We start from the raw sequence: 20,059 nt of genomic DNA, 5'->3' as shown, positions 1-20,059 counted from the left end.
AGAATCATTCATTCATTCATTCATTCATTCATTCATTCATTGAGTCATAGATAGATAGACTATAAACTCATGGAATTCTTTTGACTATTTGCTTTGTCTGAACAGTCTTTATCATCTGTGCCACAATGTAGCTCTGCAAGATCTATATAAAAGCATCAGTATGTTAGGGGCCTAATGATATACTTGATTGGAATTGTTTGCTTGTTTTTTGCCAGGGGTGTTGTGAGCAACTTGGCTGTCACTAACACAACTGTAGTCAGCCAGACTACTTTCGATTAGTTATCCTGAGATCACGTACATTCGGGAAAGAGGCGGATAAGAGGTGTCCCACACAGACTATAATTTAAAAGGCTTTATTGAAACTGTGATTACATTCAGGCAATTAAGCACTCAGGCCTGAAAGCAAAATACTTATTCATTGTAATGTAGAGTTCTCTACAACATTTTAAAATCATTTATCCTCACTGGAAACAGTTAACAGCTAAAAACAATTTCTGCTCTGAATAGAGTGGAGACACATTCCTGTCTAGTCTGGGCTAGTGGGCAAAACTCAGTCTTATCTCTTTTGCTGCATAGCAACAAACCAAAACAGTCTCACAGCCCAGCTCTAGCAGCAAAAGGCATTCCCTCCTACTTTTGCAAGCAGTTTAAGCAGTTTTTAAAACCACCTTTTCTTCTCTTTAATACAGCTAAAACGAAGCTTAGCAATGTCAGTTATCTCCATTTTTGTTCCCAAATAACCCATGGTTGCTCAAACAGAAAGCAGAAAGCCATGCATAGTCTCTGAGCCGAGAGCCAAGGCAGAGAAAGGAGGGGGAGAAGAAAGCTCATTGCTGACGTAGAAAAATATAAACCAAAGGCAAAGGGAATGAGAGGCGGAGGAATTGAGGGGGAAGAAAAGATGGTGGCGCAGAACGCAGGCTGAGGCAGAATGCTGTTAGGCCAGCTAACAGGGGCTGAGAGTAGCCCTCCTGGGAAACAGAGAAGACAGAGATTGAAAGGAGAGGAGACAAGAAAGGTATGTTAGTCTGGGAGGAAGGCATTCTTTTAGGCCGTGTTGTAGATACAAATTTACCGGTCAGCGCTGACTGCATCGCTGCAGCACTGGAGGCCTTGGGATCTGCGAGAAGGCCTTGGCTGCCCAGGCAGCTCAAGTAAAATATCCAGCAATGGCCATGAAGCCAAGGCTGTCTAGAGAGCACAGGTTGTTTTCACAGCCTAAGGTTCACATATTACTCCCAGTGGCAAGAGCAGACGTCCCCCTTTGATAGGGTAGACATCCACTCCCTGGGAGAACATGTCTTCCTGGCTTGCTTGTTCTTTCTTCCCTGCTTATTCTGCCCCATGGGAGGGGTGTACCCCCTTTTATAACTTCTCCTGAGCCTCCTTGTCCTATCTCAAATCAAAGACAGCCACATTAATTCTTTCTAAGTCTCCATCCTTAATGTAAAAAAATCTCTGGTCTCCCATGGTGGGGTCCAGGCCTATTGTTTATTTAATCCAAAAAGGAAACAATCCTGTTTGTGCCCAGCTTTGACCGGTCTGTGGTCCTAATTGGCACCTTTTCAGAAATGTTATTTAGAGATAGCATGCAAAGAATTGTTATTAGGAAATAGCATGTAAGAAATGTTATCAGTTATATGTTATATGTAAAAGCAATTCGGCAGTTACTGTGTGAAAGTATGTACTCCATACATGTACTGATATATAAATGTGGTTTTCTTTCTAAATATGATTAACATAGCAAGTTTCAAGCTCATTCTCATGATTGGCATCAACATAGCACAATGCATAAACAAACTCCAAGGCAGGACAGGGTAAATTTCTGTTCTCCTCAAGCCTTGACTACAGAATAAACAATTCAATTTCTGTTACTTTAACTCACAGAGCCTAAGTTCACACTTCAGTTTCTTGCAAGCCAGCCATTTTAGACACAGGCCTGAGCTTTACCTTTTGTTAAACTCTGCTGCTGGTCCCAATCCTAGGGTCCTCACCACAAGGGGTGGGGAGAGAATGGAAGCATGTGTATATGTACATAAAGACCATCAGTAATATTGCCTCCTGTAAACATGTTCCTACTGTAATATAGCACTGATGTATTTGAGTTCTTGAAATTTGTTAGCTAAATTTGTTTTTGCCAGGTCAGTGGCTGCGAAAAGTTTGGCTATGGAGTAATTGTTTCACAGGTGGCAGCAACTGCTTCAGGTGCTGTAGCTCTGCAACATTCAGGTATTTATTTCTTTATTGGATCTGTCATGCATCTTATTTTAACTTATCCACATCTGAAATCAAATGAAACTTTGGCTTGTGTTTGCACCAGAACCCCACTATTGCAGGTTGCTTTATGGGTTTTTTTTGTTATGTTGTTCTTGTTGTATTCATGCATGTTTTGCAGTACATACAGTGCTGCAATCGGGGATGAAAGAAACTGAAACTTGTATATTGGGTTGTACTTAATTGGATACAACTTCTGCATACATGGAGAACAATGTGACAAGCATAGGAGTACATTAGAACTTTCCCCTTTCCTGTCGAGCTCTGTGGATGTCTGTGGCTGATTTGCCAGGTGTTTCTCAAGATTCTCAAGGAACAGAGACCTCCTCCCATCTCACCTTGTTGCATCCAGTAGCCTGCTCCTTCCCAGGTTCTCATTTCATTAATAATGAGTAGGGCCTTGAAAGAAGTGTTATGTCAAAATTTACATGGCACTACCATGCATGCACAGAGTTAGCATGGCAGGTGAGGATTGTCATATACTTGCATGGGACAACTGCATGCATGTTGTTCCACATAAAGAGGAGCCAGGATTGTGCCCACTGTTTCTTTTTTCCGTTGTAATTATTATTTTATTTTCAGATCTTACATTACTCTTGTACAAAGATAGGAAAAATACAAAATCACATCTCAAATATCCGTGGCCTGATATAATATCACAAAATAATATCTGTCAAACACATCTTTCTCGAAGATCTCACAATATCAATTTTAGCTATTACCATTTTGATAGCAACAAATAGATTAGAGGCTAAGGCCTTGAGTTTATTTTAAATTTTTTAAAAATGCTTCATATCATTACCCAATGCACATAGGGACAAAACCACATCAAATATATACAGTCTGCATTCACCTTCTGATACCTCCAACACATGGTATCCAATTGTATTAATTAGATATCTTTTTATTAGACTTTTTAGGTGTTGAGGTTCAGCAATACAAGTTCATATAGAAATTCTCCTTCATGATAGTATAATAGGGTTTATCCAAAATGCCAGAAACACCTTCACCCTTTCTTCTTCATCCTTTTTTAAACATTCCTAAATCTAGTTTTGAGATGTAAATTTTTGACAATAATCCTTTAACAGTGCTATTTGCCTCAAGAACTCAACTAAAGGAATATGTACATATATTTGTAGGAAATAATGCCAAATTAAAAAATAAGGAACTTGTAACTTTTTAAATCTTGGCAGTGAAAACAATAATTGTTCAACAATGGAAATCTTTGGATCAATTAAAAATTGAGCAGTGGTATAATAAGGTGTGGTCAATTGAACTCTTAGAAATGATCACTGATAAGATTAGATTAATGCAGGCTGTGAGAGTAGAATCACAGTTCCACCGTATTTAGGCAGATTATATTTATTAACAGTACGTGATCTGATTTTGGATTTTCTTGTGATATATGGAAAATAGATTGTTAAATGTACTCTGTTACTATGTGATACTGTTCTGTGTTATTATGTGAATATGGCAAATAATTTTATTAAACTAACAGAATATGTATAAGGTGTTGTTTAGTCTTCTACCTTCCATTCTATCACTTATATAGTTTGATTAAGTGCCGTCAAGTCGATGTTGACTCTTAGCGACCACATAGATTTTATCCAAGATGATCTGTCTTCAACTTAGCCTTTAAGGTCTCTCAGTGGTGCTTTCGCTGCTGTCGTAATCGAGTCCCTCCACCTTGCTGCTGGTCATCCTCTTCTTCTTTTTCCTTCCACTTTTCTCAGCATTATGGACTTCTTAAGGGAGCTGGGTTTTCGCATAATGTGTCCGAAGTATGAAGCTTGAGCCTGGTCATCTGTGCCCCGAGTAACATTTCTGGATTGATTTGTTCTATGATCCATTTGTTTGTTTTCCTGGTTGTTCATGGTATCCTCAAAAGTCTTCTCCAGCACCAAAGTTCAAAAGTGTCAATACTTTTTCTATCTTGCTTCTTCAAAGTCCAGTTTTGCATCCATATAGTGTCACGTGAAAAACCATTACTGACCTGCAAATACTGAAACTAACTTATTTGATCTCTGTAGGGATCCATGTCACAATGGGGTCTTTTGTACCTGTGCAGGAGTCCCACAGAGGAATCTGTATCTCCAATTAGGCGTGCTCTGTCCCTTTAAGGTGTAGGGATACCAGAGCCTATAAAGCAGACTGTAGTAGAGCACCTCCCTCTTAAGTTCCTTCTCATTTGTGAAGGATCAGCTCCTTTCCCCTCGTTCCTGTGAAGACAGTAAGAGAAATATTTTAAACTGTGTTTTCGAATTGACTCTCTATTAAAGTATTTTGCACCCCGGGACTATGAGACTGAGCCTGCCTTTGCCACTGAGAACTTTGACTTCTTGATCCCGTCGATGTCATCTCACTCAGTGCTGGAGAACATGCGGAAGTGACTTTTAAGAAGCCTTTGGGTAGAGGACGGGAGACCTATTGCAAGCATAAGTGTGACAGAGACCGCTCTCCCTCCTCCGGGGATTGTGCATAAAAAACTCTCAAATTCGGAGATCTCAAGTACAAAGAGCACACCTAGAACTTTGTGAACTTTGCGCTTGACACCAAAGTCGACGCCTAGTTCTGTCCACAAGACAGCATCAACGTTGACTCTTAGACCAGTGTCGGTCTTGATGCTAGCCAAGACCCTCGCTGTCCACTGCAGAGCCGGGGACTTCTTACTCCTCCAGGGACCTGAACTCCAAGGCATCAACCTCAAAGTCTACGATGTCGAAAACCTCGACGCCTAGTGCCAAATATTGGGACATAAGAAGTCCTCTGAGAAAAGCTCTTCAGCGTTGAGAATTCCGGCCTCAACATTGACGACAAGGTCTGTGCTGACTTAGATGCCTGCCACATCCTCAGTGCCGACGATAGACCCGCTGACATCATTTTCGACGACTGCAGCTTAAGCAGGTGTTATCCAAGTTTCCTCTATAGGGCTGTCACCAGTTCGTTCATGACCTCCTTCACCTATTGTCATCTCGCCAGCTCAATCAGTTGTTCGACTGTCTCCTCGTCAGATGCTGAGTGGGATTACTCCTGCCAAAGAATTACCTGCTTGATCCCCATTGCTCTGGCAGGAGCTGGGAAAGGATGTGGGGATCAGCTAACTCCACACCATCTAATACTACATTTAAAGGCTTCATTCTTTATCAGGGCTTGGACAATGATGATTCTAGATCTCCTCTACCTGTTCCTAGGACACTTTCAGGCATCCTGCAAGGGAGATGTCTCTGTACTCCCCTTGCATGCCATGGCGAGAACGATACCATTATTCTGTGCTACATCTCCCAGCGCATCCCCTGAATTATTACAGTTCTCCTAGCGCTTTTGACTCTGCCCACCGCTATGTGAGGAGGTGTTTTCAGGTCTCATTCTCTTTATAGATCATCTGGACTCCCCTACAATTTTGAGGAGTACAAGTTGTAGAAATTGATGAAACTTATGGGTACTCTATCTGTTCCCTGTACCTGTGATGCCAACGACCCGTTCAAGCATCCTACCACACCTGGATATCCCTCAAGGCCAGTGACACTGCCCCCCCAGGGCCCCTCCACCTACTCCAGAACCACCCATGGCCCCGCCAGAACCGGTCCATCCTAGGGATCCTACCTTGTTGGTGGAACTGAGCCCAGGGGTTCCTGCCCCGAGGAGCCAGAGGCAGTCAGTGAGTCTACAGATTCCTCTGTGCTGGATTCGGACATCTCGGAGGTCCCACTAGGTACTTCTCCAGACGACAATGTGACGAATCCTCATTCGAACTCCCCGCCTGAGGAAATGAAGTCTTACAGGTTTTTACTCCAGATACTTACAGGTTCCTAAACATGATGGAGGACTTCGTCCTATTTTGGACATAAGGGGATTGAGCAAGTTGGTTCGAACTAGTAAGTTCCGTATGATACCCTTGCAGGCCATCAACCTGCTCCTGGAAGAAGAGTGGTTTGTCTTCCTTGGCTTAAAGGACGCATACTTCTACATTTCCATAAGGCCCCACCACCGTCAGTTTCTGCACTTCTGGCTAGGTATGTGGGTGTACCAACACAAGGTGCTCCCCTTTCATATCTGTACTGCCCCCCGAGTTTTTACCAAATGTATGGGTGCAGTGATTGCACAACTGCATATGCATGGCATTTCCATTTTTCCATAATTTGATGACTGGCTCATCACCGGCAAAGAGAAATGGACGCTGTTGTACACCCTCCAGCTTACTCTCTCTCTCCTAGCAGATTTGGGCCTCAGTGTCAACCTCAAGAAGTCTATCCTGACCCCTCAGTGCACAATCCAGTATCTTGGTGCTGTCCTGGTTGTGGTCACAAGGCATGCCTACTTACCCGTCGAACGCATCCAACCCATCTTGGCCCTAGTTGCAGCTTTCCAGGCCTCACCCAGGCAGAGGGCCCACTTGATATAGTGCCTTCTGGGCCCGATGGCCTTGTGCACCACGATGGTGGCCAACAGCTGCCTTTGAATGTGGAGACTTCAAATGTGGCTGCTCTCTGTCTTTAGACCAGGGATTCTCAAACTTGGGTCCTCAGGTGTTATTGGACTTCAACTCCCATAATCACCAGCCTCAGTGGCCTTTGGTTGGGGATTATGGGAGTTGAAGTCCAATAACACCTGAGGACCCAAGTTTGAGAATCACTGCTTTAGACCAAACCTGGACAGTCAAATGAAGTGGTTAGTAATACCTGATGCTGTTCTTTGGGACCTTACTTGGTGGGCTCTGCCTGACTTGTCACAAGGTGTCCCTTTCTATGTTCTGACCCCCATAACATCGGTCACCACTGATGCCTCTCTACAGCGCTGGGGCACACATTGTGGTCTCTTGTGGACATAGGGCTTGTGGAACCTCCATCAGCAGGAGCTCTACATTAACTTCCTAGAGCTATTGGCGGTTTTCCTCACTTTTAAGGCATTCCTTCCTGTACTAAAAGGGCAGGTGGTTCAGGTTACTCTTGATAACACCACGGTTATTGCCTACCTGAACCATCAAGGAGGGACAGTCTTGAGATCCCTGAATAACCTGGCCCCACAATTGTGGGAATGGTGCCTACTGAGATCCATCCTATTGTCATCCATGTTAAAGCGGAGGCTAATGTTCTAGCTGACTCACTCAGTAGGGATATCTCTTTTTCAACCCTCTATGAGTGGGAACTGAATGACTCCATCCTCTCTATAGTTTTTGACACTTGGAGTGTCCCTAATATTGATCTATTTGCCATAAAACAAAACAAAAAATGTAATTTATTCTGTTCTAGGCCATGACCCTCTACATGTACACTGTTATGCAAGCGGGTGAAACATCGCCACTCTGCCCGTGTTCTAGAAGCAATTTGGAACAGAGGAAACAAGTTGCTGAGGGTCAGTGATGTGTCTCCTCTCTTCCAGATCACTTCCAGAACACAGGCAGAAATGGGAATGTTTTGCCCATTTTGTGCAACAGTACACATGTAGTGGGACTGGATGGCATGAAGCCCAGTCACATCCCCCATAGTTGTGGATTGCACAATCCCCAGCCACCTTGGGATTTTTTTAATTAAAGGTGGGGTATAAATGTAACAATAAATAAATAGTTGCTCTTTATATGTGTTCTTCTGTAGTCAGGTTGCCAGTTGCTATCTCTTTATCTAGAGGAAAGTGGATAAATATTAGGGCTTAAATATCTTCTATATTTATATCATGCATACAATGTTGCTCAGTGTTGCAGATGTCAGGCTGGCACAGTATTTCACTCTATCCAGTTACCATGAGGATCACTTGGGGGGAAAGTTAAAACTTCTTTGGTGAGTTACTGACTATCTCAGAATAAAGTGCATATGGAGCCTTGAGCAAAAACACCAGCTGAGATGAGAAGGTGACCACAACAACTGTTCCTACTATATTGTGAAATATATCTTGGGTAAAAGATGCTTTGGAGATAATGTGATATAGTCTTTGTGAATAAAATTAAGGATTCTCTTTTTAGGATTTATAAAAGCACTTATTACTGAACTGTGGGGTGTTCTAGAGTGTGGAAGAGATGATATCAGAGTAACTCATCCTAGATCGACACCAGTGGATCCCATTGACCGAAGCTGTCAAAAGGTGATTTGACTTTGTGCAATTTTGTTTTTGTATATTTATGCATGAAGATTATTATTAAATCAACATTTTTCTTTGGAATTTCATTCGGTTGCCTGTATTTTCCCATTTCTAACTTGGGTGTTTATGGTGAAGCTGAGGGTTCGAAAAGCAAATAGCATGAGAGTAGTCTGCCATGTTGTGATTCATTTCTACTTATTGTAGGACTTTTCCTGTTAAAAATGATAGTAAGGATACAGTCTGACTTTCTAAATTAAATTAAAAAAGAGGTACTGTGATGGTTTAACATTCATATTTTTACAGTGGAATTCTGTGCATGCTTACTCAAAAGGAGGTCCCACTGTATTCTCTCTCACATATGTATATAGCCTGAAGAGAAGAGAGACTATTCTCACACGTACCCTAAACCAGGTTAGAGAAGCCCAGCCTGGGTTAAGCTGCATGTTTAACAGTTCCAGTGGCTGTTGCTGGTGTCTATCTTATGTTTCTTTTTAGATTGTGAGCCCTTTGAGGACAGGGATCCATATCATTCATTCATTCATTCATTCATTGTTTCTCTGTGTAAACCACCCTGAGCCATTTTGGAAGGGCGGTATAGAAATCGAATGAATGAATGAATGTGAGAACTGCTGGGATCAGGCCCAATCCCAGTGGGGCAATGCCTCCTAGCCCCGCTTTGAAACCTGGTTCTTAGCTAGGGCTAAGGGCTCAAATATGCCCTCAACCCAGGCTCTGGGATTGTGTGTTGGCTGGAATAGACACAGAGCTGCGTGCCAGCCCCAGTGGACACAGAGATGGGTGCCTAGAGTGCCAGTTTTCTGGGTGAATCCCCGAATGCATCGTGCATATAGTGCAGTGCATTGTGGGATCTCCAGAGGCTGGGATGCATCGTCTTGGCTTCCAGAGCTCTGCGCTATGGCATGCAGCGCAGATCGTCTGGGAGCATGATCCACACTCCCAGCAGGAGTCAAGCACCTGTCTGGGGAGAAGATGGGCACAACCAGCCTTCCCACTCCCCTGCCACCCCACCTGCCTGGACACGTGAACGACCTCACAGTGTATTTCAGTTGGATCTAGAAGAGTTATGTGTAATCACCGCAGGATGTTTTCAACTTCAGTGACAATGTTTCGGTCAATCAGTTTTATTGTATGAGCCAGAGGCCATTGCATAGAATGCAATTACTGACATCTACAAATAAAAACAATTATCCAGAATAAAATGGTGCCCAAATAAAAGTCATGATCCAAGTTTTTTTACAAATATCACCATCTCAGCAACTAACGCTTTCTTTGTTGTAATTTAAATGTGCATTTTGAAAAGTAACAGTAAAATGGATGCTCCTGATGTTTTATAGAAAGTTGTTCTGTGAAGCATCAAGTTCTCTCTATGTTTTATATTTTTTCTATCTTTATGTGACACAGCAATAACTTTCTTCACTGATTTTTATTGGGCCAGTTTATATGTTTAACAGTATATAGAAATGTATGATTATTTTGCAAAGTACATTTTTCAGGGCGAGAGAAAGGTAGACATACATAGAACTTCACCTATTCACTCTGCAAATATGCTGTTATCCAAATGGCCACCTCCTACCCCAAAGCCAGGGATGTAGATGTTCTTGAGGAGGCAGATAAGGACAGTGGTGATATAACTGCTGTGGACATACTGTCTTCCGTACCAGTCTCATTGAGTAACTAAGGGCTGTGCTCTGCCAGCTGTCCAACATGTTTCAAAAGAATTGTTCATCAGGGACTGTCTGTAAATAATTTTTCACCTTTAGTAAGGTGAGGTCTTTGTCTGTCCCAACTGTGTGCATTGGATCTTCCTCTGTAGGTGTACTGCAGATGTCTTTCATCTTTTTTTTCCATTTTGTGTAACTCAAAAGCTTGAAAACATCCACACTGACAGAAGTTGGCCCAATTAAAGGCTGACACTTTGTATTTTATGTCTTATTTTTTTCAAGACCATTGTAATGATAAGGATTGCAACAAGGTTTTAAACTATATATCAATTAACATGTCTTGCCCTGTTTCCTGCTTTAGTCTTTTCTGGCTCTGATAAACTTGTTATCCTACCCTGCGGTTTATGAATTGATAGGTGATCAAGAGATACCTAATAAACCAGAATATTCTCTTCGTGAGGTCCCTACAGATACTATAGTAAGTAAATTTTATCATCTTTTTAAAAAAAAGAAAAATCTCAGTAGAATAAATATTTAGCCATTTTGTCCGCAAGTTAATTAGGTTTGATTTTCTACAAAGTAGAAATTTCTGCTAAATTCTGAATAGATTTTTCAGTTCCTTTTTATCGCATGCAGCATGAGGGCAGCATATACACACAGTACCCAATGTGATCCACACAAACACACACACCCGCTACAGTTATAGGGGAAAATGTGATACTGAAATAATTTGCAGATACTGCTCTCTCTTGTCTTATCACAAATCTTTTATTGCATGTGTAAGCAAAAGATTTGATAACGTTCTTCTTTATATAATGTGAAATCAGTGGCCTACATTCAAATTACGTATAGTATGCAGGAAAGAAACTCTTCTGTTCTGTGAATGGAGTGTTGTATGCGGGAAACGCTTCCATTCCATTTTCGACAACCCCCACCTTTGCTCTGCAGCCACCTGTGTTTCTCAAAATGATGTCTCTGACATGCCCCACCCCCCCTCAATCCTCAGGGACACATTTTCAGAGATGCAGGCAGCTACAGAATAAGGAAGGGGTATCTGACCCCAGCCACCCCCTGTGCTCTGCCCGTGTGAACACAGAAGCATTTCACACACGCAACCCTTAGGATGTAGGCCACTGTATTTTCATGAGTTTGTGCATATCTTAAGTGAGGTGATTGAGTGCCTGTCAGATTTGAGAGAGAAAAAAATAATTAATACTTTTGAGGGCAAAATGCAAATCCTCCCATTCACAAACATTGGGAGAGTGGATTTTTTTGCTTTCTTCCTGTTCAGTTGTTGGATCACCTTGTGCCTTGTGAAAATCGTGGAGGTGTTCTGCTTTCAGATATGAGTTTTTAAGAAAAATTGGGCCAGAATATTTTGCCAAAGCCTGCAACTCACCACATCAGTTCATTATCTCTCTAATTTATACTGTGCTTGGTTGCTTACTTTATGCATTGCGTATGTAATTCTGACCTAGTTATATCACTGTATTTAATTATCCCTCTTCCTATCCCACATCCTTCTTAACTTATAAAATAGGCTAAATATCTTCCCTGCAGATGTCTTGCTCCACCATACAAATAACCATTTTTGTTATGGTTTATGGTTTTAAATAATGAAAGATTTACTGGCTGGCCACTCCTTGAAAACATAATGGCAGCCAGATAGATAAATAATAATAATGAAAAATTCTTAGCATTTCTTTAGCATATTCAAAGTGTTTTAAGCATACTATTTTTGATATATTAACCCTTCCGGCGCAATATTTTGTTACATGCAGACTTGGAAACTCGTGACATTTTGTGAAAAAAGCAGCAAAGTAGCATCTGGGATCGCACCCACAGTGAATCTGATATTTTTGGGAGACTGTGACCAGATCTAGAATAGACACACCCACTTCGCCAGTCACATGACTCCCCTGTCATGAACTCTTCTGTCTTGTCTAATTCAGTCTCCATTTAGGCCCCCTCATTTAGCCATAGCAGCATTCAGATAGTGGCACAAGGAATAGATTGCTGATTGGACCAGATGAAAATGACGGATATAGTTGGGTGTCAGAGTACTGATGACGCTGAATTTCTGGATCCATTTTGTTCTAGCCACTCACATGAATCCTCTTAACCCCTCTATAAGTCTTTGGGAGAATCCTAGAAGAGTAGAAATTTTGGCAGTTCCCCAAATTACAACTGCGCAGAGTGAGGCTTGCTCCATTGCAGACAGAGATCTTCGTGAAACATTTAAAGTGTCAGAGTACTTTGATTTAAGCTCAAATCAAAACACAATTTTACATCTGATCAATGATCATAATAAAGGTATTTATTCAACACAGTTTTAATAAGTTGGCAGTTCTCCATTCTTTGCAGATCCCTAGTGTTTCCACATTACCAGGGCTGTATACATAGTCTTGTTTCAGGAAATAAGCAAACTTCCAATTAGGAACAGATTTCCTTTATAGGAAGCTTATTCTACAATTATTCACTGTGGTATTTTCCCTGATGTATGCTCAGATTTAAAAATAAATGCAGTGGGTATTAATACAAAATACTTGATAATGACTATTTTTATGAGTCTGCATAGTTAATATTGTTTTGGATTAGAGTAGCTGACTGAAGTGAAATTTTAAAAGTTTATACACAAAAATACTGTACTAATATTATTTTGTCAGCTTAAGAGCTTTCTGCAAACAAATTTAATAACTATACTTTTTCTTAAACATACTTTCTCTTTCTGGTCAGTTATGTCATATACTTCTTAAAACACAGTGTTAATGAGTAGCAGTGTTGTCTGTTCAAAGTGGTGATCACAATAAAAGATGTCAAAAATGATAAACATTGGCTTTTGTTTTTCAGGATATCATTGACAGACTTGTAATTGTAAATACAGATGCTAAAATTCATTCGCTGTTCAATTATGAACAATCACATATCTTTGGACTCAGGTAAGATGCTCAGTTTTCAAATTCACCTGACATATAATTTGCTCTCCCCTGTTAAATATAAGAGATTCGCCGCTTTTAAAAGATGCCTCTTTCCTGTTAGCAGTGCTAATTAAACATGCACACTTTGCGGGGGCATGGTGGGAACCCTTGCACAACTCCCCCTGCAAATACACTGTTATGCAAGAGCCATGAGACTTCTGAGCTACTTGCTCGCTGGAAGGGCTCTGCAAAATTGGAAATCTAGTGAACCTTGTGCAACAGTATGCTTGCAGGGGGAAAGGGGGAATTGCATGAGGGCTCCCATCATGTCCCCACATTCTTCAAAGCCATACTCTTCATTAGTCAGGATAGCAGACACTAAAACCAGTCAAACTATGCAGACAAGAAATGAGTTTTATGCTTTCTCTCTCATTATAGTCAAGCACATTTGAGACTTAAAACGCTACATAGAACCTTGGGTGGCCCTTCCTGCTGTCTGCTACAAGTTGTTTCCAGAGTGTAAACCTATTTATTTGGGGCACAATCTGCACATTCTGCTATACTGGCATACCATGTGGGTACACATATGCTCGCTCACTCACCCCTGCTATGCTGTGGTCTTAGACAATGTCTCGTTATCCATCCTGGTTCATTAGGTGCTAGTGGTCTATAGAGGGAGGTGGGGGAGAGGGAATAGGATCCCTAAAGTTTTCAGCTCCTTGCTAGGAGATCTTGTAGCTTCTCTGGGCAGTTGCAGAAGTTTTGTAGATGTTTCTCAGCTGTTAGGCCATATGGAATCCTTGTTCCTACAAATAGCAATAGCACTTACATTTATATACCGCTTTATAGCCAGAGCTCTCTAAGCGGTTTACAATGATTTAGCATATTGCCCCCAACATTCTGGGTACTCATTTTACCGACCTCGGAAGGATGGAAGGCTGAGTCAACCTTGAGCCCCTGGTCAGGATCGAACTTGTAACCTTCTGGTTACAGGGCGGCAGTTTTACCACTGCGCCACCAGGGGCTCATTATGCCTGGGGTTTTCATATCTTCTCCTATCTGATCTGGCAATACTTCACCTAACACAAGAGTGCTTCAAAGTTAATAGCTGTGGCTAGCATGAGATAGGGAGGTTTCTTCTTGCTCCATTTTTCTCTGCTTTCTGTAGTGAATTTTTTACACTCCTATGCTGAATCCTGAAAGTCCCAGTTGTTGTCATTCCATAGTCCTGGCAGTGCTGTTTAGTCATTGCTGCTTGCCCCTGTTCTGCCTAGGGATCTTAAGATTTTTGTCTTAAGATCCCTAAAACCCTTCTGTCTCATTTAAATGATGATAGTACTAGGTGAATGCTTCTGAACTGTCAGTGATGACTCCCTTTTGCCCAGTCAAATCTGCTTCAGAAGAACTCTTTGACAGTACATGGTAGTCTTTTATCCCAATGACATCTGTCTTGCACATGCCATTCCTCAGAGTGAGGTTCATTTGTTTGATGAATCTGGCCTTCGGTTAACCATACCAAAGCTGGTGTCATGGCTAAAATACATTTTTAATTTGTAATATTTTATGCAGAATGGCTGTCGAAAGGATACTGTGAATCCAGTCTTAATTCCAGTATCTCTACAATAAAATATTATGGCATTCAACAGAACATATAGTTGGTTGAAATGATGATATGACACAATAAGGCTTTGTCTCAAATATTTATATGAATTAATCAGTGTACAGGCAGACCTCGTTATCTGCAGTTTCTTTATTCGTGTTTTTGCAGTCAAGTAATAGACACCCAACCTCGGCATATGGAGGGGGGGAAATGGGGGGGGATCATGTCAACCTTGTGTATCTGTGGGTCGGGGGTGACTGGAAATGGCCCCAGAAGTCATTTCCGGTCCCCATTTTGTGTTTTGGAGCCTCCAAAATGGCTCCATTTTTTTTAAAAAGGAAAAAAAACCTGGCAATTTTCAGCCGATTTGGAAGCATATGGGGGCACAGCATGACTTGGGGAGCAGCTATGTGCGGTAGACAGCATCCCCCCACATTTCTCCCCTTGAAATTTGATGTTTTCTTGATGTTTTCCGACAACTGGGAGCCTAACCCCCAATTCCCCATTTCCACAATGACTCGATATTCATGGTTTCCATATTTGCGGTGTAGCGTGGAATGGAACCCGCATGAAATTCGAGGTCCTTCGGTATATCATTTTGTATAGAGTAGGCGGGGTGCTTTCACCTGACACCAACATTGATTAAAAAAAAAATGTGCTGATTTTGGATCGAGAGTAATCTCATCATTGACATCACCATCGGAGATGACATCAGCTGCGCCAATTTCTAAAGCTCATGAGGGGTTCTATCGTATAGAGGAAGGTGACCATTTCTTTCTCATAAAGCACCCTCTGCCAAACTCACTTGTCACTGACTGCGCAACGTCAAGCAAATTGTTTTGTCACCATTCTGCACCTGCAGACAAAGAAGGTCGTAAATTGGATGCTAGTTGATGTCGAATGTACCAGTGTTGCCTCTAACAGGGATTCCTAGATGTTTTTGACTACAACTCCCAGAATCCCCAAGTAAAAGCTATTGCTGCTGGGGATTCTGGGAGTTGTAGTCAAAAACATCTGGAAATCCCTGTTAGAGGCAACACTAGAGTGTATTCTTCAGCATGTTTATTAATAAAGATGACTCATTACCTTACCTGTATGGCCAAGTCTACCATACACTATTTGAGAATGTAATAAAGGATATATGTGGCTTACCTTACCTGATGAGATTCAGCAACTTTAACAAAGCAACAGTTAGACACAGCAAAGCATCTTGCAGAAAATGAATCATGAGCTTTGGTATCAGGTGTTTTGATTTGCAGACATGCCTGGTTATGGTCCACTAATCTGCAGATAGAGATTAAAGATAAGACTGAACATTTATCTTTTGATGGCAATGGCCTATTCTCTGACACAACAGATGAGAATATGGAGCAGATGAAAAAATGGAAGTATACTGCAAAAACATCTACACCAGCCACTATGGACAATGATTCAGTACCTATAGCAAGAATAACCAGGGATACAGATCAACTGAGAAGAGATTTCCATAAACAGTGTCAACACACCTCCAAAAGACCATAGCATCCCAAGGAGAAACAACATGCATCCGGTGGTAAGGCACAGGATGCTAACAAACAGAATCTTTGAGCTTTCACCCAGACCACAAACTGCACTTCCATTACCTCCATCAAGCACCATAAGATTAGCCCAGTATGCACTGGCATGGCACAAAATAACAAGGGATACAGTACATAGGCGTGTTGCCTTGTTTCCACGGGCTATGCAATAGAGTTTTGATGGAAACCATGTTTCCAAAGCATAAAATACACACCTGCAACTGCTGTGCTGCCCGAGGAGGTGAAGGAATTATTGGAGAAAGGGGCAATCTCCTCTGAGATTGAAGAGTCAGAGAAATAGATTTTATTCACATTACTTCCAAATTCCGAAGAAAGATGGGGGCATAAGACCCATCAAGGACTTGCATGTTCCCAACAAGTATGTAGGTGTGAAATATATATATAGGTGTGGAAAAAATATAGTAGGTTACCCCTGCTAACTTGGCAAAGAGGCACCATTTATCGTGGTGATTCTCTTTATTTAGCAGGGGGAGAGTAACTGACCCTATCCACCCCCAGCACAGTACCTCCAGTGACTGTTGCTGGTGTCATGTTTCTTTTAGATTGTGAGGCCTTTGGGGACAGGGATCCATCTTATTTATTTGTTATTTCTCTGTGTAAACCACCCTGAACCATTTTTGGAAAGGCAATATAGAAATAATAATAATAATATTAATATTAATAATAATAATAACTACAAACAGACAAACATCTGCCACACAATACACCAGATATAACTGTAGTCGAGAAGAAAGAAAAACAAGTCAAAATCATCGACATAGCAATACCAGGCGATAGCAGAATAGAAGAAAAAGAAATAGAAAAAATCACCAAATACAAAGATCTACAAATTGAAATTGAAAAGCTGTGGCAGAAAAAGACCAAAATAATCCCAGTGGTAATTGGCGCCCTAGGTGCAGTCCCAAAAGACCTTGAAGAGCACCTCAACAGCATAGGGGCCACAGAAATCACCATCAGCCAATTACAAAAAGCAGCTTTACTGGGAACAGCCTATATTTTGCGACGATATCTATAATAACCAACAGTATTGATGATAACATTCAGCCATCCCAGGTCCTTGGGAAGGACTCGATGTCTGGATAAAACAAACAAATCAATAACACCTGTCTGACTGTGTAAACAAGAAATAATAATAATAATAATAATAATAAAAATAAATAATACAAAGTTCAGAATGACATCATTGCAAAACATCCTGGCCCTCCTATGCAAGGAGGAGTGGTTTGCAACTCTGGATTTAAAAGATGCTTGCTTTCACACATTTATTTATTTATTTAGATTTTCTTTTATACCACTTCCTCCAAAGAATCTAGGCGGTGGACAACGATACCAATAACAATTAATTAAAAGAATAATTAATTATTATTTCTTGTTTACACAGTCAGACAGGTGATATTGACTGGTTTGTTTTATCCAGACATTGAGTCCTTCCCAAGGACCTGGGATGTCAGAATTTTGTTGTCAATGTTGTTGCTGCTGTTATAGATATCTTCGCAGAATATAGGCTGTTCCCAGTAAAGCTGCTTTTTGTAATTGGCTGATGGTGATTTCTGTGGCCCCTATGGTGTTGAGGTGCTTTTCAAGGTCTTTTGGAACTGCACCCAGGGCGCCAGTTACCACTGGGATTATTTTGGTCTTTTTCTGCCACAGGCTTTCAATTTCAATTTGTAGATCTTTGTATTTGGTGATTTTTTTCTATTTCTTCTTCTTCTATTCTGCTATCGCCTGGTATTGCTATGTCGATGATTTTGACTTGTTTTTCTTTCTTCTCGACTACAGTTATATCTGGTGCATTGTGTGGCAGATGTTTGTCTGTTTGTAGTCGGAAGTCCCATAATATTTTTACATCTTCCTTTTCTTCAACTTCTTCAATTTTATGGTCCCACCAATTTTTGGCTACAGGTAGCTTGTATTTTTTGCAGATGTTCCAGTATATCATCCCTGCTACCTTGTCATGCCTTTGTTTGTAGTCAGTCTGTGCAATCTTTTTACAACAGCTGATTAGGTGGTCCACGGTTTCATCTGCTTCTTTACAAAGGCGGCACTTGCTGTTTGTTGTTGATTTTTCTATTTTTGCTCTTATTGCATTTGTTCTTAGTGCCTGTTCTTGTGCAGCCAGTATTAAACCCTCTGTTTCTTTCTTCAAGTTGCCATTCTTAAGCCATTGCCAGGTCTTGGTGATGTCTGATTTTCCACTTATACTGTGCAAATATTGACCATGCAGTGGCTTATTTCTCCATTTTTCTGCTCGGTTCTTGACTTGTTCTTTCTTGTAGGCCTGCTTTGTTTCATTGGTGTTGAATAGTTTCTAGTTATTGACCATTTTGAGTGCATCTTCTTCACTGTCCTTGATATATTCTTCAAGGCCTCTTTTCTCCTCCTCTACTGTTTGATGGACTTGCATCATTCCTCTTCCACCTGAGCTGCGAGGGAGGTATAGCCTATCAACATCACTGTGGGGGTGCAGAGCATGATTGATGGTCATGATTTTCCTGGTCTTACGATCTAGCATCTCTAGCTCTGCCTGGGTCCAGTCTATTATTCCTGCAGTGTATCTGATAACAGGTATAGCCCAGGTGTTTATGGCTTGTATGGTGTTCCCGCCATTGAGTTTGGACTTTAGGATTTTTCTAACTCTCCTAATGTATTCACTTCCCATTTTTCTTTTAACTTCAGTGTGTGCAATGTTATCAGCCTTATTATTATTATTATTATTATTATTATTATTATTATTATTAAATAATAACAATATCATCATCATTATCATCATTATTATTACATTTATATCCCGCTCTTCCTCCAAGGAGCCCAGAGCGGTGTACTACATACTTAAGTTTCTCTTTCACAACTACCCTTTGAAGTAGGTTAGGCTGAGAAAGAAGTGACTGGCCCAGAGTCACCCAGCTAGTATCATGGCTGAATGGGGATTTGAACCCGGGTCTCCCCAGTCCTAGTCCTGTACTCTAACCACTACACCACGCTCTAAATGTGGCTTCTCAATATATACCGTCCAAATGTGGACAGCCAGCAAAAGGTTGTAGCAATCCCAATGCACATACAAAACTCTTTGAGATGGTGGACATCCCAGAACAATCTGTCAATAACTGCTTCCCACCACCACTTTGTCAACCAATGCATCCTTAATAGGATGGAGTGTACATTGTGCAGGCCACAGGACTCGGAGTTTGTGGAATTCCAATCAGAAGTACTTGCATATATACATTTTAGAGCTCACGCCAGTGCTTTTAGCTTTAAAATCTTTAAAGTGGTGAAGATAGTGTTGGACAACACGACTGCCATTGCTTATTTGAACAAGCAAGGAAGCACTTTTTCTCATTCTCTGCACATCCAAATATGAAATCGGTACAAAAAGAACAATGAGCAACTAATAACAATACACATCAAGGGGGAATTAAATATGTTGGTGGACAGTCTCAGCCGCCATGGGAAAGTACGCCAGGACTATGTGGACTGCATATTTCCTAAATAGAAACATCCAGAGAGAGATCTGTTCACCACAAGGGAGAACAATAAATTAAAGGAGTATTGCTCAAGGGCAGGTCTTGGCCTTCAGTCTCGGGGAGATACTTTCTAAATACCTTGAACAAATCACCTATTCTACATTTATTCCCCACTTCCATTGATGGGGATGGTGTTTGCGAAAGTTCTGCAGGAAGGCACATGGTACATATTCTTTGACCATGGGGGCCTCAACAGCAGTGGTTTACAACTTTACTCTGCCTGTCCTGCAAAACTATGCAACTACCTCCACATCCGGATCTGCTGTCATATAAATCTTATATAAAAGCAAATGGAAGTGTTTCACAATCTATGCTTCAAAGAACTTTACAACTAAAAGAGTTTCAATTAGAGATATACTTCTATATCTGATACACTTAAACAGTCACGTTTGGCCAATGTGTCAGTTAAGGTACA

The 20,059-nt window shown here is 41.1% G+C and overlaps 1 protein-coding gene across 6 annotated transcripts in view; it reads left to right on the top strand.

Moving 5' to 3' along the window:
* TBC1D32 (TBC1 domain family member 32) overlaps positions 1-20,059 on the top strand; it is a 196,633-nt gene that overhangs the window by 85,748 nt on the left and 90,826 nt on the right. For all 6 annotated transcript variants that reach the window (XR_008313100.1, XM_053283712.1, XM_053283702.1 and 3 more), the window contains 4 exons: positions 2,142-2,229; positions 8,231-8,349; positions 10,390-10,506; positions 12,879-12,967. Coding sequence is in view for 5 of the 6 variants with exons in the window: in XM_053283712.1 (XP_053139687.1) it covers positions 2,142-2,229; positions 8,231-8,349; positions 10,390-10,506; positions 12,879-12,967 (413 nt within the window). In the remaining variant the exon portion in view is untranslated. The remainder of the gene's footprint in view (positions 1-2,141; positions 2,230-8,230; positions 8,350-10,389; positions 10,507-12,878; positions 12,968-20,059) is intronic.

This window comes from Hemicordylus capensis, chromosome 1, assembly GCF_027244095.1.
Source record: "Hemicordylus capensis ecotype Gifberg chromosome 1, rHemCap1.1.pri, whole genome shotgun sequence".
Taxonomy (NCBI): Eukaryota; Metazoa; Chordata; class Lepidosauria; order Squamata; family Cordylidae; genus Hemicordylus; species Hemicordylus capensis.
The sequence above is the reverse complement of the archived record's forward strand: the minus strand, read 5'-3'. Positions and strand labels throughout refer to the sequence as shown.